Source organism: Mustela lutreola, chromosome 7 (genome assembly GCF_030435805.1).
Source record: "Mustela lutreola isolate mMusLut2 chromosome 7, mMusLut2.pri, whole genome shotgun sequence".
Lineage (NCBI taxonomy): Eukaryota > Metazoa > Chordata > Mammalia > Carnivora > Mustelidae > Mustela > Mustela lutreola.
In genome coordinates this window covers 60,559,954-60,581,274 of record NC_081296.1, presented here as the reverse complement: position 1 = coordinate 60,581,274, position 21,321 = coordinate 60,559,954, and the positions used below count along the sequence as shown (strand labels likewise).

At 42.0% G+C, this 21,321-nt stretch overlaps 1 protein-coding gene across 1 annotated transcript in view; it reads left to right on the top strand.

Moving 5' to 3' along the window:
- RYR3 (ryanodine receptor 3) overlaps positions 1-21,321 on the top strand; it is a 352,315-nt gene that overhangs the window by 43,204 nt on the left and 287,790 nt on the right. Inside the window, exon 4 of the mRNA XM_059183407.1 lies at positions 18,968-19,042. Coding sequence (XP_059039390.1) covers positions 18,968-19,042 — 75 coding nt within the window. The remainder of the gene's footprint in view (positions 1-18,967; positions 19,043-21,321) is intronic.

Here is a 21,321-nt window from a genome sequence, read left to right as displayed (position 1 = left end):
TTGCTGAGGCGCCTTGAGTCAGTCCAGTGGAGAGTTGTGATACTGACTCTCTGAAACTGAAGGTAGCACTTCGTGTTTGCGTCCGGGCCCAGTTACAGGTGCCAAAGAAGATGGCATGTTGCCCCAGTAGTCTACAGAACTGTCTCCCTATGATAGGACCCTGCCAACTTTATGTCCTGCCCCCAGGTTTTCACGTGCCAGCTTGGGAAAGGGATATTGGGATATTGTTCTAAGGTCTTATCATTAGGATTCATATGAATTTTGGAAATAATGACCTGACACGGTGAAATATCTCCAACTCCTATTCCGTCTCTCAGCCTTGAATGGATCCAATAGCTTGTTTCTGGAGATTTCCAACAATAGGAGAAAGGGAGGGCAAATATTTAACAAGATGCATTTTAGGATCTCTTGCTCTGCTCAGAGTTGTGCATTTTGTGGCGGGATGGATTGCCTTTTCGCCTCCCCCACCCGCGCCCCGCCCCCCTGGCAGGCCCTCCCACTATCTCCCTGCAGCACCCCAGGCCCCAGGGGGGTGCAGAGGACCCTGGTGGGCAAATCTAAATGTCGGGAATACAATTCTCTGATCTCAGGCAGTGGAACTGGGTCACCTGGAGGATGAGCAGCGGTGGTTTCCCTGTTCCGTGTTCCTTGTTGGCAGCCACTTGGATGTGTGAAGGGTGAAGCAACAGGGATAGACAGATCCCTGGTTTATGAGCTGCACTGATTTCTGTCAAAGTAAGTGAGGGAGGCACGAGGATGGCCATACTCCCGCGGCCTCTGGAGAATGTGGTCTCCAGCTGGCCTGTTTATATGGAGCTCCGCTTCCTGGTCTTCTTACCTACAGCACACATCCCTCAGCAACTCCTTGCCGTCTCTCTCCCCAGGTGGAGTTCCCTAGGCTGTGGTTGCTTCACCTCTAACATTATTTACGTCGTTTGCAACTTTTTATTCGATTTTGTTAGCTTGAGCTGTTCCCATGGCAACCAGGAACGGCAAGTTCACTCTGCTGAATTCTGGTCCTGACGGGTCCAGTTCTGCCTGCCTTCCTCTCACCTAGTGTTTTATGCTCACAGGAATTAGAAAATCCTCCTCGGATCCGCCGGCCTCTTTCCCTTCTATATCTGTCTGTCCCTAAACACTCACGGACTTGTGCACTTTTCAAAATGTATATTAACTTCATTTTAATTTTGTTAGTGGACCTTAGTGTTTTTCTTTCTTGTGGAGAGCAGACATCACTCCGCATTTCCCCACACTTGCACTTGTCTTTCCAAATGCATCCCCTGCAAAAGAGGAATCTATCTGTCCTTTATTTTCCTCTGTAGTGGTCTACTACTAAAATATTCCAACAGAAGCAAAACAGTTTATTGTAATTTCTTGTATTAAACTGTGTTAAGAAGCTCCATGTTCTTCTGAACGGTGATGTCACAATTGTTGTATTTTGAGAAGTGTGTCAAAATAATCAAGACATTTCCATATTTGACATTTATCTATGTCTCATCCCATAAGAGCTACTTCCATTTGTCTTCAGATCCTGGCACAAAGCGTAGGTATATCCAGCCCCAAATGATCCTGTTTTTAACAAACGTGAATGTGTCTAACCCTCCAAACCACAAGACTTTTACATCTATAAGATCTACTCTAGGGACGCCTGGGTGGCTCAGTGGGTTAAGCTGCTGCCTTCGGCTCAGGTCATGATCTCAGGGTCCTGGGATAGAGTCCCACATCGGGCTCTCTGCTCAACAGGGAGCCTGCTTCCCACTCTCTCTCTCTCTCTCTGCCAGTCTCTCTACCTACCTGTGATCTCTCTCTGTCAAATAAATAAATAAAATCTTAAAAAAAAAAATCTACTCTAAATACACTTACTTCATCTGGGAAAGGAAAGTTGGGCTGAATCCACCTTTTCCCCACACATCCTATTGGGTTCCAGAGCAGAGGCCGGTGAGACAACAACCTACCCCTTATGTCCCCAGCCTCCTTGAAGTCAGGGACACCTGGCTCCAGAAAGCCCAGTTTGTAGCCTATGAGATCCTGCCCTGCATTCTGTCCCAGATAGAGTTCCTACAATTTTTCAGACTGGATTTTTTTTTTTTTTAAACAGTAATCTCCATGATAGTTTACTAATAAGGGACAAGGGGGTCACCATGATAACAAATCAGTGACAAGAGCTGAACACATTATCCAGAGTTCTTCCACCTGCTAAATAGCCTCTCTAATGTACATCCTTGTTTTATAATCTAGGGACTGAAAAATAACATCAATATAAGACAATCATAATTTGAACTGAGAAGACTTTAAGACTACTGGAAACTGGACTTTGCATTACAGTGAACTTGCTCACACTGTGTCACCCCATTCTTTGCTCTCGTATTACTTAGACTCTTCTCTCTTTCCGAATACCCTGCACGTTACAAAATACAGTCATCGTTTTCTCTGTGATGCCCGGATCCCTTGTGCTTGGTCAGAGGGAGTGCATGGGAGCCTCCTAAAAGTCACTGCTGAGGTCTTTGAGAGCATCCTTGCTCCAGTGTGGCAACAAGGCAACCCAGACTGATCGTAATTCTTCTGTCACAAACATGAACTTGAACAACTCTGGTTCCATTTCATGGAGAACAAGTCAGAGGCAAACCTCTGGTGTTAGAGATGCATATGACATAGCCTCTGCTATGGCTAATGGAGGAGAGATGAGCAGGATACAGAGGAGAGGTTATGTCATGCACCTTAGGGATTCTTTATTTTTATGAAGAATGTAAAGATCCCAATGATATCTCTGGTATAATTCCAGTATCATTCAATTTTTCCTGTCTTTATAAGAGCCCTTATTAAGCTTTTCTTTTCTCTGTGAGATAACAGATTTCCTGTGGTCTTTAGCTATATTGTACTATGCTGTGCCTTCTCCATTTACTTAAAAAGCACTTTTGGAGAACCTCCTGTATGCTGTTTCCATCTTCTGGCTTCATGGCACCGTTTTCTAGCATGTTAAGGAAGATCTTCCTTGATTCTTCAAGCTGCTTAAACAGCAATGGTTCAATATTGATTAGTAGGCATTAATAGGTTACCAGGAATTTTTATAGTGGCCTTGGCTTAAGTCCATCCATCCCTCTGGCTCTCCCTCTCACTTTGGACTGACTCTGTTAGATAACTTGTTACCTTCTTCCGGTTCCTGGGGATCATTAGCAGCAGTGTCTTGCAGAGTAATAAGCAGAGATCAGCTATAGTGTTTTCTTTTTTTAAGCTCTGTTGAGATAAAACTGACATATAATACTTGTGTAAGTTTAATGCAGCATAATGACTTGACATTCATATACTGTAACATTATTACCACAGCAAGTTTAGTTAATAACTACTATCTCATGTAGGTACAAAAATTTTTTCCTTGTGATGAGAACTTTTAGGATGTACTCTTAGCAACTTTCAAATATACCATAGATCAGTGTTATTTCTCATCCTCAATCATGTTGTACATGACATCCTCAATACTGATTCAAAACTACAAGATTGTCCCTTTCGACCACATTTACTTAATTACTACTTCTGGTAGCCACAGATATGATCTCTTTTCCTATGACTTTGCCTCTTTTTAGATTCCATAAATAAGTGAGATTATACAGTTTTGTCTTTCTCTGTCTTATTTCCCTTAGCATAACACCCTCGAGGTTGTGACTGAATAGTATTCCATCGTGTGTGTGTGTGCGTGTGTGTGTGTATACACAGACCTATCGTATTCTTCTGTCACAAACATGAACTTGAACAACTCTGGTTCCATTTCATGGAGAACAAGACACAGGCAACTTCTTCATCTGTGTATACACACACACACACACACACACCCCTCAAATTTCTTTATCTATTCATCTGTTGATGGACACTTAGATTGTTTTCATGTCTGGACTATTATAAATAATGTTGCATGAACATGGGGGTGCAGATCTCTCTTCCATAGAGTAATTTCTTTTATTTTGGACAGATACCCAGAGATGGCATTGTTAGATCATATGGTGGTTCTATTTTGAATTTTTTGAGGAACGTACATATTGTTTTCCGCAGTGGCTATATCAATTTACATTGTTAACAATGGTGCATGAAGTTTCCTTTTTCTCTATATCCTCGCCAGCTTTGTTATCCCATGGAGGTTTTTTGTTTTGTTTTGTTTTTTTTGTGGGGTGTCAGGGGAATGATTGCCATTCTGACACATGTGAGATGACATCTTATTGTGGTTTTAATTTGCATTCCCTGATGATCAGTGATGTTGAACAACATTTTGTGTATTGCTTGGCCATTTTCATGTCTTTTTTTAAGAAAGATGTCCATTTGGTTATTTTTTAATTGGATTATTTAAGGCTTTTTGCTATTGAGTTGTCTGAGTTCTTTATACATCAGATATTAATTCCTTATCAGACACATGATTTGTTTTTTTTAACTTTTAATTTTTTATAAACATATATTTTTATCCCCAGGGTACAGGTCTGTGAATCACCAGGTTTACACACTTCACAGCACTCACCAAAGCACATACCCTCCCCAATGTCCATAACCCCACCCTCTTCTCCTAAACCCCCTCCCCCCAGCAACCCTCAGTTTGTTTTGTGAGATTAAGAGTCACTTATGGTTTGTCTCCCTCCCAATCCCATCCTGTTTCGTTTATTCTTCTCCTACCCACTTAAGCCCCCATGTTGCATCACCACTTCCTCATATCAGGGAGATCATATGATAGTTGTCTTTCTCTGCTTGACTTATTTCACTAAGCATGATACACTCTAGTTCCATCCATGTTGTCACAAATGGCAAGATTTCATTTCTTTTGATGGCTGCATAGTATTCCATTGTGTATATATACCACATCTTCTTGATCCATTCATCTGTTGATGGACATCTAGCTTCTTTCCATAGTTTGGCTATTATGGACATTGCTGCTATAAACATTCGGGTGCATGTGCCCCTTTGGATCACTACGTTTGTATCTTTACGGTAAATACCCAATAGTGCAATTGCTGGGTCATAGGGCAGTTCTATTTTCAACATTTTGAGGAACCTCCATGCTGTTTTCCAGAGTGGCTGCACCAGCTTACATTCCCACCAACAGTGTAGGAGGGTTCCTCTTTCTCCGCATCCTCGCCAGCATCTGTCATTTCCTGACTTGTTGATTTTAGCCATTCTGACTGGTGTGAGGTGATATCTCATTGTGGTTTTGATTTGTATTTCCCTGATGCCGAGTGATATGGAGCACTTTTTCATGTGTCTGTTGGCCATCTGGATGTCTTCTTTGCAGAAATGTCTGTTCATGTCCTCTGCCCATTTCTTGATTGGATTATTTGTTCTTTGGGTGTTGAGTTTGCTAAGTTCTTTATAGATTCTGGACACTAGTCCTTTAAGACACATGATTTGTTAATATTTTCTTCCATTCTGTAGGTTGCCTTTTTTACTTTGTTATCATTTCTTTTACCGTGCAAATTTTTGGTTTGACACAGTCCCACTGGTTTATATTTCATTTTGTAGTTTGTGCATTAGATGTCATCTTAAAAATAATCCATTGATAAGGCCTATGTCAAGGAATTTCCCCTGTTCTCTTCTAGGAGTTTTATGGTTTCAGGTCTTACATTTAGGTCCTTAGTCCATTTCAAGTTATTTTTTGTGAGTGGTATAAGCCAGGAGTCAGTTTTGTTCTTTTACATTTAAATATCCACTTTCTCCAGCATTGTTAATTGAACAGACTGTGTTTTCTCCATCAAATATTCTTGGCTCCCTTGGCAAATATTAGTTGACTATGATGCGTGGGTTTATTTCTGAGCTCTTGATTCTCTTCCATGGGTCTATGTACATCTGTTTTTACACCAGTACTATACTGTTTTGATCCCTTTATCTCCATAATAAAGCTTGAAATCATGAAGTGTGGTGCCTGCTGCTTCATTCTTCTCTCCCTCTCCCAGTATTGCTTTAGCTTTGTGGGTCTTTGTGGTTCCATATACATTTTAGGTGGTTTTTCTACTTCTGTGAAAAATGTCATTGGACTCTCAACAGGGATTGCATTGAATCTATAGATGACTTAGTATAGACATTTTGACAATATTCTTCCAATCCATGTACTTCTCAGTATAAAGAACTTTCATCTTGGTTAAATTTATTCCCAAGTATTTTATTGTTTTTGGTGCTATTGTAGACGAGATCCTTTTCTTTATTTTTTAGCTAGCTCATTGTTTGCAATGTTATTTTCAGTTCCAAGTCACCATATTACATTAATGATAACTACCAACCCCACTGGGAAATGATGGATTGATTGATTTTTCTCCAGCCATTGAAGGAGGCAAATATCAACACAACTGAAGTTTAGTTTTATTTTGGGGTTCGGATTGTGAACCGTACTCCATGTTTCTGAGCTTCTCCCCTCCTCCTCTCACAGATCAGTGTTGCTAATTTTAGTATTTCCCTCACTCAACAAAGCTTCCCTTGCAGCTCAAGGGAAGTTGGGTTTTCCTGTCAGTCTTAGTAGGTTCTCCTTCCAATGTCAGGGTGATGAATTTACTCTCTGCACAGTGTGGAGAAAAACAGATCCAATGGTGCTTTGCCCTTCCCATTCCCTGGCTTCCATTCACAGATCAGCAGAAAAGACTTCTTTTTTTAAAACAAAGAAACAAAACACTGTTATTTTTCTCTTTGACAGAGAGCTGGGTGGGAGCTGGAACACTGAGACCTAAGCGAGGCCTCTGAAGGGTGGGCCTTTGAAAGCAGCCGTGTGTAGGGCCCTGATTAAACATTAGAGGATTCAGAACACCTCTAAGAGACACGAGCCTTGCAGACACAGAAAAGTAGAAAAAATTGTTCGTTTTAAATTGTAAAAATTGAAAATCATTAAATTGTAAATTGTAAAAGTTGCCAATAAAAATGCAGAGTGCTGAAGTGTAGCCTTCAGGGCAGGGGTCCTAAGAAAGCACAGAACCAGAGTGAAAACGGCAGGGATGACTGAGTAGGGAGAGGAGTGACCCAGTAGTATCGGAGAAAAGTAAAAGACCTATCCCCCAAACCTGCTCTGTTCTTTGCCATAAACTCTATCTTTTCCCAGGCCCAGTGGAGTTCAGGTTGGTGGGGAAGGAGGTCCAGAATATGGACAAGGCAGCTCAGGAAGAGTGTAGCTTCCCTTCAACATGGTGAAGAGGAGTGGGTCTTGGGGTCCTCGTGGTGGGACTCACCACATATATGTGACAGTAGGGATTTTGTCTTTCCATCTGTCACAAAGATGCCAGTAGAGCTCAGGGATGGAGAAGCAGAGAAAGTCCATTTTTAGTTTGACAACCGCTGTCAAGTACAAGGGGAAGCAACCATATTTGTTCTTTGCATCATGGGAGTTCTAGAGAAATGCTAAAAGGTAAAATCAGTCACTGATCCAGAAGGACATATCTGAGAACAGAGAAGTACTTGCTGGCTCTTAAGTATCCTACGGATGACTTGGATGAGGTCTCCAGTGGGGTTGAGGAGTCCCAGAGGGGTGATTCTCCAGACTGGCTGTTTATTGGAACCACCTGAGAACCCAGGCCCCATCACAGACCTATTAATGAGCAGCTTAGGGAATTGGTCCAGGCTTTACTGCTGTAGAGGATTTGTTTTGCTTGTTTTGTTTTTGTTTTTAAGGCTCTACCAGTGATTCTGAAAGATAGCCGAAGACTGCTTGTCTACAATCAGTCCATGAAATGTTCAGAATGATTGTGCTATTGTATTATAATGATTATAGCTATTGTATTGAGCAGAATAGATAAAAAGTATTAGGGGCACCTAGCTTCCTTACACGGGCCCATAGGTATACAGAATCAGCTTCTCCACCCAAGGCCACTTCTTGTTCTTCAAGGAAAGATCAGGCTGTGTGTTTGTTTTGCTCAGATATATGGCCCCGGGCTTGTTGTATGGATGTAGAAAGAACAGGATGAATTGATGTCTGTCCAGCAAGATCATAATTGGGGCTGGTATGAGGAATGAAAGAACATCCAGGAGAGAGAAAAAATAGGTTAAGGAGTGCAGGAGAAAGGAAGGTGGGTCAAAGATCAAAATAGAATCGATATCATTTTCTGCCTCATAGCCCACATGGGTAAACATGCTTGCACACAGTAGGACTCAATGGCAGTTTTATGATAAAAACTTACTCCTATTTTTATTATCTATAGAATGAACAGGGATTTTTTTTTTTCCTCCTAGAGAAATAGTAGATTACAGACAGTGTTTGATTTTTTTTCATGTCAAGGTAATCTGACCTTTCAGATGTTAAACTCTTTGTAGAAAATATTGAGTGTATGTTAGCTTGGATGAAAGGCCAGGATTGGGCAGAGTGCTTAGTCTTGACCCTCTGAGGCTGCTGGTCCACTGTTTCCTCAAAGGCCTGACGAATGATGAGTATGGGTGTTTCAAATCATAACCAGAGCAGTAAATGGAAAACAAATCTGGCTGCTTGGGTTCTTTTATGTGATGAATGAAATGGGCAATGTCAGATTCTTAGAAGTCTGTTAGCTATGGGACAAAGGGGCAAACATGACTTCGGAGAAAATAATTGCTTCACCTCTTTCTAAAGTATACTTGCCATCAATCTAATTGTCATTACTACCCTGACAAATATCTCCTGTCATTTTGTTCTCTTCAAAGATGCCATAAAAAGAAACATGTGTTAGAGCTCCCATTCTGGCTGTCTGGTTTCTCTGGGACATCTATGTTCAAAGGAAAGCACAGATGTTTCTAGAATGACCTTGTGCTGAGTTTGGAGGCATCCCAAGAGCCAGCTCTTTCCCCACCATGGAGAATGCGTATCTTCCTTTTTCAGAATCAGTGTTTGTGAGGGGCCTCTGTTGGCTCAGTCAGCCCCATATCCGGAGTGGTGGAGGGAGGAGGAGTGTCTCTGCTCAGCAGGATGTTCGCTTCTCCCCCGCCCTTTCCCTCTGTGCTCTTGGTCTCAAATAAATAAATAAAATATTTGAAAAGAAAAGATCAGTGTTTGTGAAATCCTGGCCCTAGCGGGAACCTCACAGAGTAACTTGATTTGTTCCCCAAACTCCATAGATTAGGAGAGGGGGGAAGGCAGATGCTTGCAGCTGTCTACATAGATTCTCATGGATCGAAAACTTATTTTTAGAAACTTGAAAAGAGATGCCTCAGTTGCCTTTAGCTATGCATTCAGGATTTAAGTCTACACTGTGCAAGGACGCTTCTTTCTCATGGATTTAAGCGTTTCCAAGAAAGAATGAATTCCGGCTTACCCCCAAAGCTTCTTTTCAATCCCAGCTCATCTGAGCCATCTCAGATTTTACTTCCTAAAATCTCTGTAAGATTTGGGCCAAATCAGTGTAGGAGGGGCTTCCTCCCGGAACAGAACACCTCCCCGCTGTGCAACTTTTGGTTATAGACGGTGCTCATGACCCAGAATTTAGTTTCTCAAATCAGGCTGTGGCCTTTCATCCTTTTGTTCTAAAATACTTCCATGTGGCTGAGGAAGTTATGAACTGAACAAAAATGAGATGGTCAGAGTCTTCTCATCCAGGGCAAATAATTCGAGGTGCTTCCAAGAGGTTGGGTTGGCTGAATCGAATGAATTATTAGCTGTGGGAGTGGTAAGTCTGGCATTGGTGGTAGGTGGTTGGGGATGGATTGTTGGCTTTGTTTGTGTCCTCTGTACTTTAAAAATGAAAGAACAGAGAATAGCCTGTTGTTAAGCATAGCTTTTGGGCCATTCCATTCTTCAGTCCTGTGGTAGGAGGTGATGGGAGGGGAAGCACTGAGGGTATGGGAGGTGGAGCTCCCTGGGGTCCCATCCCCCTGCTTTATTGCTGCAAGAACATGTAGCAGAAGGAACAGCGACTGCCGTAGGCCTTCAGCCAACCCGAGTCAGCCTTTTCTCTTGGGGGTCCTATTGTGCCTCACAGCCTCTGTCATGTGGGCCTGTGGTATTGGAAAGGCAACTGGGGAGACTGCCATGATCACTGAACTTGGGGAAGTGGGGCTGTTCGGTGGCACACCTTCCTCCTCTTTTCTAAACGTTAAAATTCTATTTTGTTATTTCCATTTTTAATGATATCCCAAGAGGCCCATCAACGGTGTCCAGAATGTGGCCTCCTTTCAGGTACATTTAGCTAAAGTCCTGCACTGTCCTGGTTGAGTTGCCCCAGATTCTCTTGAAGGATTTCTTACGGGAGAAAACACCTTCAGGGGATTCTGTCTTGAAGGTGTGGCTCTCTGTAGACATTGGTTCAGGTTCCTCTAAGAGTTTTAGGTCCATAGTAATCATCCTATTACAAATAGAAAATCAAGGTGTCAAATTAGAAGAATGGCCCCTTGTGCTTCTATAGTGTTTTATATCCCAAGAGGGGGAGCCCAGGAAAAGTTGAATTTGGCAGTTACCTCGTTGAAAAGTAGAGTACCTGATTCAGAAAAAGTGGTGAAGAAAAGTGTGTAGTGGTCTGCATTAGGCCCTTGGGGATGTCCCACAAAGTAAGGGAATTCACATGACTAGAATGTGCTTATTTTTGTCCTGTTCCCTGATTCTGACTTCAGAGCACAAGTCAAACTAATCTGGGCGTTTGCGCGCCCACCCCTGGTCTACACTTCCTAAATTTCGGTGGCCTATGTAATTCATCATTAAAGAAGAAAAATCATCCCTGCTAGCAGGAGTTTATTATCAAGACCTCCTTGGAAAATGCCGCATCAGTTCCTTTGTTGCCCTTTGAGCTGGGGAAGTATAGTCTCATCTTCCCACCCCTCTGAAAAAGTGTGGACTTGGGTGTTTGACCACAGTGGGCTATTGGGCTGGCCTCTAGCAATAGGGGGAGGTGGACCTCTGGAGTCTAGCAGCTTGGGGAAGCAGCCTTGAAAGCATCGAATAGTGGAGAAACCAAGTCTCCAGGAACAAGGATGGGACCCATGGTGAAGGGTCCTCAAAAGACAAAAGAACAGTGTGTTTGGGATTCCAGCAGGAGCGAGTTTCTGTGGTAAGAGATTGTTTTCTTCTGGAGTGTGGAACAGGGTCTGAGGGAACTTAGGAGGGGGTCAGAGCCATCCTGGATAAAGACTGGCTCCCTGGGTTTCCACTTATCACCAGGAAAGAGCCATACTCCAGATCAATGCCAAAACGAAGGCATACTGCTATGCCTTGCCATCAACGCTTTAGGCAGGGAAAGTCACTCACTGAGGATTCTGGCAAGCATATGACATCCTTGAGCAAATGCAGTGTCAACAAATAGACAAAACACTTTTAGGGCACTCCACTTCTTTAAACACATTCAACAGTTGTCCCCAACAAGCTTGCTTTTTTTTTTTTTTTTAATTGAAATGACGTGATGGTAGTGTTGAAAATTTGGAAAACTCTCCCTTGGTTTTGCAATCAACCAAATGTCTATTGCCTTTTCATAGGTTGCTTTATCATTCTTGCATATATATAACAGTCAAAAGCATTTTTCATTCTGCCTTTTCACAGTGACAAGTGGCAACACATTCCTCTGTTTCTTGTAGCCTCTGTAATTGACTTCTTTAATGGCTGTGGGATAGAACATCCTGAAGAAGCCCATGATTCCTAGACAGCATTTTTCTTTTGAACATTTAGGCTCCTTCCAGGTGTTTTGTTTGCCTCCATTATAATTCTCTCATCACAACAGTGTGCATACTTTTTTGCTTTTCTCGAATTACTTCCAGAAGTGGAATTACTAAAGCAAAGGTCATGGACATCTTTGCGGATCTTTAATATATTACCACATTGCCATGCCAAAGAGTTGCACTCAGTGTCACTGTGCGGGGGATCACACCAGCTAAATTGCAGCTCTGACAGCATTTTTTTCCCCTATTCTTTTGCAGATTTAGTTGATGTAAAATGATGTATAAAAATTGCTTTAGTTGTCATTCCTTTCATTATGAGAAGAGATAAAAATCCCCTCCATATGTTTTAATTTCATTCCTGCTAGGAATCCTTTATTCATATCCTTCGCCTATTTCTTTACTTGAGGCTTAGTTTGTTTCTTACATTTCAACAAGATGGAAACCCCTGTGTCATAGTGATGCAAAGTATTCTGTAATTTATTAAATGTTGTTTCCAGTGCTCTGAAGTTCAGTGATCTTGCTACAATCTGATCTGGTTATTGTTTCCTTGGAGTGCATCTGTTACTTCAAAGCAAGGATAAATATTAGGTCTGTAAAGAATGTGGGACCATTCTATTACATGCTAGTTGTTCTAGAATTTAATTTTAAAATTAAATAGTTGATTCTGTTATCCATCCAAAATCTTTTATATTTCCTGTGGATCTTCCTGAATGCTTTTTGATTTGCTGTCCACCTATCCTAGTGACATTTGCTTAATAACACTGCCTTCTCACCACCATTGTACTAAAAATCTGCTTTATCACATGCTATATTTATATTTGTTTATGGGCTGCCTATATCGTGCTACATTCCTCTTTTTGAACCAGTACCAGAATGAACAAATTAATTTTACTTCATAATATTCACTAAAACTTAGTTCTCTTTCTGAATAAAAATGTCCTAATGTCTATATTTCCAGGTGAATTTTACAGCAATTTTGCTGAATTCCAAAATACTCTATTGGAATTTTCATTAAAACTGCCTTAAATCTATAAGTTAAATTTAGAAGAAAAAGCATTTACAAATATTGGTATTCTTATTCTGTATCAAAGTACACCTCTCTATTTCACAAATCAAATTGTATTTTATAGAATAAAGGTTTGTGGTTTCATTCTGAAGGTTTAACTCATCTAAGTTGCTAAAAACTGAATATTTTTCAGTTGCGGATAGAATCTTTGATTCTGTTTTCTAAGTGAAAATAGTGAGTTACCTGCCTTTGTTTATATCATTAGGTGTTACTGGGGTGTTTTGTTTTGCTCTATTTGGTTTTGGTTTTTACTTATATGGCCTCCTTATCAGTTGTCACTTGTATCAGAAGAAATGCAGTCCTCCTGAGCAACGTAAAAGGGCCTCTAGCATGTTGAGGAAATAATGCTTTGTGACCTTCTAGAAAGGTTTCTTTCTTTCTTTGATCGACTAAAAGAACAGAACAGAAGTACGGTAGGGAAGGAAAGGAAAATGAAAGCATGTGCTTATAAGCCATCATCCAGCCAATGATTTCATGCCCTCCAGGCTCTCCCAGGAAGGTGGCCTCTGAGGCATTTAATGGGGTGTGCTACATTCACCAAGGAGCCTTCTCAGAGCCTGGGACCCCTGGAGAGGAATTGGGGTTCCAGATTATCAAAGAAGGTAGTTTAGAGGTCTAAGAGTCTTGAAATACTTATGTATGGCTGGAGAGAAACACTGTTACCCTTTGTCTGTTGCCACATCATGTTTCCCTTATGGGGAGGCACTGTCTTCTGATAACCACCAAAAGAAATATCAGTGATGGAATTAATTTTAAAATTACAGTCAACATGATGGAATTAATGATCTGGTGGAACATGTTTCTGCTGAACCTGGCAGCAGGTGCTTTTACCAGCTTTGCCCTACCCCACTCCCATCCTTTGAGGTGGTACCTAAGAATCTCCTCCTGCCAATGGTGCCTGTGGAGGTCACTTGTGGAGGATCAGGACTGCCATCCCCATGAAGCCTCACAGTCTTGAGGTCTGGATTTCTGTGAACAGTCCTATGCAGTCATCTGTATAGCATATCACATCTTTCCCGGAATGTTCTTCCAGAATTAGTCAAACTCTGGAAAGAGTTAGTAAAATTTGTGGTACAGGTTCAGATCCAGGCTCACTGCTTACAAGCTGAGTATGGGACAGTTTTTCTTTTCCCATCTGTAAAAAGGAGACAAAAGGATCACTTTGTATAATTATTATTTATTCATCTAGGAAATATGAATGTGAGTGCCTCCTCTTTGCCAGGCACTGATAAAAGTGATGTTGATATGGCAGAGAACACAACAGGCACACGGACCTTATATCTTTGGAAGTGGCAGAAGATAGATATCAAAAATAACATGAATTCATGTCAGTTGATACTAAATGCCTCAAGAAATAATATAGCAGCAAATTATGACAGAGTAAGGGTGATTTTTCTTTCAGAAGGAGTGATAAGACCCTTTTTCTTTCAGAAGGGTTTCTGTAATGAGATATATAAGCACAGAACTGAATAGAGCCGGCCCTAAGCCATGAGGATATTGGAGGGAAGAGCATTCCAGGTGGAAAGGAACACATGCACCGGGGTCCTGTTCTAGGAGGGAGCAGCCTAGTCTGAATAACAGAGGGAGGCCCAAGTGGCAGGAGCAGAGGTGGTGATGGGGCTCACACTCATGGTAAGTGATGATGTCAGAGTTGGAACTACATCAGGGACAACAAAGATCAGCAACCAATGCCTGGGGCCATATCCAGGCTGTGGCTTATTTATGGACAGCTCTCTAGATAAGAATGGTTTTTAAGTTTTGAAAAAGTTGGTTGAAATAAAGACTATATGACAGAGACCACGTGTGCCCTGTAAAGCCTAAAATCTTTACTGTCTGGTCTTTTACAGAGAATATTTGCCAAGTCCTGATGCAGGGTCTTGGAAGCCATGGCGAGGACATTGCACGTCTAAGTGCAAAAGGGAGCCATGGTGGGTGGCAGGGGAATAGGGGGAGAGCTGAACAAGAAGGTAACACGATGTAACTAACGGCTATAAAATGTTGGCTGTGGCTGCCGTGTTGGCTCTGACTACAAGACGGAGTGGGAAGTAGGGGTGCAGCAGGTAGCAGAGTTAGGAGGCCATTACTGCCATCCAGATAAAACAGGCAGTAGGCTGAACCAGCCTGGCAGCAGCAGGGTACTGAATACTTGGTGTAGAATGCATTTCGAAGGTGGCACCCATATAGAGCCTGAGCGGGAGGAAGGAGTCAAGGATGACACCAAGGTTTTGGTCCACACTCTCCTGTTGTCATAGAAACAAAATGAAAGAATGATTTTTTCTGTCCCTGGGGTTTGACACCTCCAGTTCTTCCACCATTGTGCTGTCAGGGTTACCTCCAAAGGTGCATGTTGGATTGCGACACTCTCCTTCTAAAAACCTACACTACTAAGAAAAACAAACAAATAAAACCCTACACCAGTGTCCTGGTAGCTGTGGAACGGTCAGTCATCGTCCTCCATAATCTGACTGCCCCATATCTGTGCCCTAACTTTTTTCCAGATGTTGCCTCTCCTTGCAGCTGACCCCAGTGCTAGTCAGTGAATTATTGACTAGTCCCCACGTGGGCTCTGTACTCTCCACCTCCAGGCCTTTGCTCACGTGGGTTCCTCCTTCTAACTCTCATTGACGATCAACACTTGGACCCGTCACGGTCTACCTTATCAATAAAGCTAGATGTCCATCAACAGATGAATGGATAAAGAAGATGTATATTCCATATATACAATGGAATACTATGCAGCCATCAAAAGAAATGAAATCTTGCCATTTGCGATGACATGGATGGAACTAGAGGGTATCATGCTTAGCGAAATAAGTCAATCAGAGAAAGACAACCATCATAGGATCCCCCTGATATGAGGAAGTGGAGATGCAACATGGGGGGTTAAGGGGGTAGGAGAAGAATAAATGAAACAAGATGGGATTGGGAGGGAGACAAACCATAAGTGACTCTTTTTTTTTTTTTTAAAGATTGTATCTATTTATCAGAGAGAGAGGGGGAGAGAGCAAGCACAGGCAGACAGAGTGGCAGGCAGAGGCAGAGGGAGAAGCAGGCTCCCTGCTGAGCAAGGAGCCCGATGTGGGACTCGATCACAGGACGCTGGGATCATGACCTGAGCCGAAGGCAGCTGCTTAACCAACTGAGCCACCCAGGCATCCCCCATAAGTGACTCTTAACCTTACAAAACAAACTGAGGGTTGCTGGGGGGAAGAGGGTTGGGAGAAGGGGGGTGGGGTTATGGACATTGGGGAGGGTATGTACTATGGTGAGTGCTGTAAAGTGTGTAAACCTGATGATTCACAGACCTGTACCCCTGGGGATAGAAATATATGTTTATAAAAAATAATCTAAAAATAAATTTTAAAAAAATTAAATTAAAAAATAAAAGCTATTTCTCAATGCCCTTTTTACCCTCCTGGTCTATTCCAGTGATTCTTGTTTTCATCTGTGTTAATAGGCAGATTGTTTCCTATTTGTAACATTTTTTTTTTTTTTAATACCGAGTCTTTGTAGACTTTCTTGTAGACCAGACTACCGAGAAGGAGACAACGTAGCAAATGGTTAAATCCCAACTCTGCCCTTAGAACCTGTATGACTTTGAGCAAGTTATGTAACCTCTTGAAACCTCAATTTGCATTGCCATAAAATGGAGATAATTACTCTAATTATATCACAGCATTAATGGCAAATATAAAGTGAGATCATACACATAGCACACTTGGCATGGTTCTGTGTCTGCTGGATGCTTAGTGTTCACTAAATCCCAGCCATAAGAGTTCACCTTCATTTAGGAGCTGAGGAAATATGTCCATCTCCTGCTTCCCTGGTTACTTTGTATAGTGGTTTTGTACACAGTCGGCAAATGAAGATATTACAGAAACCAGAGTGAAACGAGCTCAAGTTCTGCAATGAACTGTGAGTTCACTCCCCACCCCCCACCACATCCAGCCATATGATAGACGGCAAGATACTTACCCTTTTTGAACTTCAAACTCCTCACCTTATAAATGGAAGAAATTATTCCTACTTAGGAAACTTAGGAGGACGAGCTACGATGTTACGTAAAGCGCCTACGTATAGCCTGTGCCCAGAGTAGATCTCCCAGAATGATGAATATCAAAGCTTCTGCAGGAAAAGCTCCTCTCCTCTTCCAAGCACTGAAGCTTGATCGTTCCTTAAGCAGTGGTTCTCAGGATGTCATCACAGGACCAGGAACTTCAGTGTCATGTCCCTGGGAACTTGTTAGAAATGCTAATTCCCAGGCTCCACCCCAGGCCCTAGCGAAGCAAGTACTGTGGAGCAACGTCCAGAGGCTTAGGCTGTAACAAGCAGACATCCACCCGCAGAGAGATTGTTGCCCCAGTGGAGGGAGGAGTGGGGCTGGGAAACCTCCTGGGTGCAGCACAGTGCTGTCGCATTCAGTCCCAGTGGGGCACCTGGACTTTGTCTCTCTGCTTTTCTCTTGGCACTATAATAAAGGACATGAGGGCCAGGAGAGGTTTCCAGCAGTGCCAGAGAAGAGGAGGAGCACGGACCTCTCCCGTGCCACTTTCTGTGGTCAGCGATGCTGGACTCTTTTTAAGATTACTCGCTGGGTTGATGGGAACAAAGATGGGGGTGTGACCCATGGTTAACACCAGGACATATTACTTAGTCAGTAGTTTAGCTGGAGACACGGGACCGTTTTGGAAGCACACACCCACACCTAAGTCATCATGCGCTATCAATTAGCTTCTAATATTGCAGGTGTGCCGGGAAAATATCAGACTGACGGATGTACAAATTATTTGGTGTGACTAATTTTAACATAGCTGTTGACACATTTGTTAATACAGCAGCTGAAGTTAGTTCGAATGATTTCAAGAAATTCGGAAATAGCACAAAGAACATTTAATTCCTCCATTGTATTGAAGTCTGGGAAACCCTTAAATCTCTCCAAGCTCTGAGGAGAGTACAGCCCCATTTATATATGGTTATCTGCTTTTCAAAAACCATGATACCGCGTCTATCATTTTTCTTTTCTTGAGCCTCCTAGTATGACATGAAAAGATTATCTCTTTGACAGAGTGATTCTTTTAATCCAAATAGAGTTGAAATAAAATGACTCTAGACCTTATTATTCAGACCTGCACCTTCTCTCCATACCCCCAGCTTTCCCCTTTGTTGCTCATTGCTCTGAGGCAGGGTAGGTACAGGAGAGGAGCAGAACCTCAGACCACCTCTGGAGCTGCTGGTATGTGGGTCTAAATAAAATAAGGGCCATAAGAGGTGCCCTTGGCATATAGAAGACAAGTGTTAGAATTTCTCTTTAGGATTCATTTTCATCTCAGCATTTGGATGCTTTTTTGTGTGCTAAGGATGGGGTCCTCTGCTCAAATGTTTTTATGCATTAGTGATGGGGTCCTGTGCCCAAATATTTTTTTCCTAAAAGGCGTGTGTGATCAAAACTATTTGACTGCCTCTGAGGGGGTAGGAATAGGATAGGAAACATAGGATAAGAAGAGATTTCGGTAAAAGGTTGAAAAGGTTGATGCCCCAAAATTGTAGGATTTCTTCTAGATTTCAGTTTTTTCCATAGTAACAGTTTCGTCTGTGATCGTGTGCTATTCAGTTCAGATAGCAACGTGTGACTCAGACTCAGGGGAAGAGCAGCAGACACAGTGGCTTTCTAGTGGGCTGCCTCTCCTCTTGAGCATCTCTTGCTGGTTGGCTCCCACTGAGTAAACAGCCCAAGTGGGGTTGCCCGGGGAGGCAGAGAAGGAACCAGGTGGTACCTCAACCAATGGACCTATTTCTGCATTACTGGTTGCCCTTTGAAAGTCCTGGGTTTCAGAGTCAGCTGGAATGGTGAGATCTGGTGAATAAGACCCATTTAACTGATTGGGTAGAAGGCCAAGTGCCTTGAAGGGGAAAGACCGCAGGGTGTAAAATGTGACCATATGCCTGTCCCCCAAGCTGCTTTTCTGTCGCTAGGCTAGAGTGACATCACATTTGTTTCTCTCTCTCGCTCTGAACGCTTCTGAGAAGTTTCAAAGGAAGGTAAGCAGTACATATCTCATTTATATGCTTCTCTGGTGGAACAGCTTGGGGTTTCTGCTGATCCCAGGCAGGGGACATTTCCAAAAGGAGGTTTGGCCTCACACACCCTCTCCCAGGGATGTTGCATGGCTGTGGTCACGCATCTCCCCCATGCCTGTAGGCTGGCCACTTACTTCTAGAATGAATTCTTTGGGAGCTTTGCCATGGCTCTTTTCTTTGTAGTCTGTCTTCCAGAATTCTTGTCATGCTTTGCTCTCAGAGGGGCCACCAGCTGCCAGTGCTGACATTTTTCCTTGTCTTTTCCCACAGGCAGCACAAGGGGGTGGCCACAGGACCCTGCTATATGGCCACGCGATTCTCCTGCGGCACTCCTTCAGCGGAATGGTAAGCACATCGGATGTCTGCTTTCACCATTCGAGGAGGAGGAAAAGGAAGGGATAAGGTAGAGGAAACCAACAAGCCTGTAGATTATTAACAGCAGAAATTATTTGAAATGTAAATAATTAGAACACACTGACTTTTCGTTTCCTTCATATAACTTATCTCATTTTCCAGTTACGTATTTGCTTAATGTCTGACTACCCTCCTCCTCACTCCACGAGGCAGAAGACCCTGTCTTTTTTTTTTTTTTTTAATTTCACTAAACCTAACTCCACTAAGGACTGTGCCTTGACATACTAGGTGCTCAATAAGTATTTGTTGACTTAATGAAGAAATAAATTGTGAAATGATGGAGTTCTTGAGCATATAAGGATAGCCAGGATAGAAGAAAAATCAATCAGATGAGATTTTTGTGAAGTTTCAACTTTTTGACTAGCTGCAGGGAATGGGATTGTATCCATTGCCTTCAGTCCTGGAGTCATTTGAAGGTATTACACGAATCCAGAGGCAGTAGGAAGACATGAAGCAGAACAGTCCCAGAAAGCTCATTGGGCTGTAACCAGTTAGGGCTCTAGAACCAGAATCAACCAAAATGTGGATAACTCAATGTAAGCTGAGAAAAAATTGTTCAAGTTTTAAGTCAATGCAATTTGTAAAACAATATAGGACAGGGCATCTTAAGGAGGATAATCGTGACCCCCATCGAATATGATACATGTCAGCTCTCAACGTGTTTGCTCCTGTCCCTGCATCTGTCATCCTCACTTGCTCTCTCAGTGTGAGGAAGTCTTGTCATCTTTGTCTGGCCCTAGTGGAAAATGTTACATCAATTCCAGACTTCATTTCCACACGTGTACACCTGCAGTATGCTGCAAAGTTCATCTCAAAGCTTGAACTGTCACACTGGCAGTGGCGGCAGCAGCTGCCTCTTAAATAATTTATTTATTGCAGCATTTTTTTCCCCTGAGCACTGGTAAGAAGTTGACCTTTTCAACCTCAACATTCGTCTATTGTAGTCTTTTGTAGCAAAGGACAGAGAACAAAAGTGACCAAATGGAAGGTTATTGGAGCAGGAGATGGGGACATTTAGGGAGTGGGAAACTCTGTATCTTAATGATGTCTAGAATCGAGAATTGAGCGTGTATCTTTTGGAACCTGGTGCTTATCCATAGAGTAAATCAAACCTTCATATTTGTTTTTTCCTACATAAATAGACCCTACCCTCAAACAGCATGTTTCTCTTGTCTTTGAAAACTCAGGCCAACAGCATGGCAGAGAGCTGAAGGATTATGTTATTTATTATTAGATTTACTGTCCTGACCCTCCCCCTCAAAAAAAGTTAAGATAAACTCTATACTAGCTAGTTCTTTTTAAGAGCAGCTCTGATAATGAAGCTGGGGACATAGGACTGTGGACAGTGGGGTGATTCTCCATTTTCCTGTTGCAGAGAAGTAGAAGAATAACTCAGAAAATAACTTTCTAAGCACATATCTGCCAACTGGTCTAAATCCAAGATCAGCTGCTGTGCCTGTCAGTAAAGGAGGCGAGGAATGGGCCAGGGTTTTTTCCCCCATTATTAAGTTATTTTAAATATCATTGTTAAGTTTTACATGCACATGTATTTTACAGTTAAAAAAAAAAAAAAGCATAGATACTAAGAAGTTCCACAGCTCATAGAAAGTTTGAAAAACAAACTTGGTAGAAGTGGGGGAATCATCATGGTATCTCTCACTGTCCAAAGAGAACTTCAGTTATCAGTTTGGTGTAATTCCTTTTAGCATAGTTGCCAGGTATTTAAATTTTGCATATCTATTACCTGTGCAAGTGTACTGTGCTGTATATGTTCCATGCTATTACACACTCATGATAAAAACTCTTAATGATAGCATATTTCATAAAATGAAGTACCAAAGTTTATCAGCCTTTCCATTATTGTTAGTTGTATATGTTCCACTTATATTGTCTCCAGTGTAAGAGTTCCTCAGTATTTTTGAACTCATAAAGCATATTTTGAATTCATAAAGCATATGATTGAATATGTTCAAAATAATAATTTCAGACTTATTTCTGTAGCGTATGGTCCCAGAAGTTAAATCACTGGGTCATCACATAAGAACATCTTTGAGATTTTAAATATACTACAAAAGTATATTTTGGATGTGTTATATATCACTGACTACAATAAACAAGCCCTTTCTACAGTAATTCAATGTCAGAATTGAAAAGTGGAAGCCAGCTAGTGGAGAGATGCCAAGACCCAGTAGAAGAGCATGACTTCACTA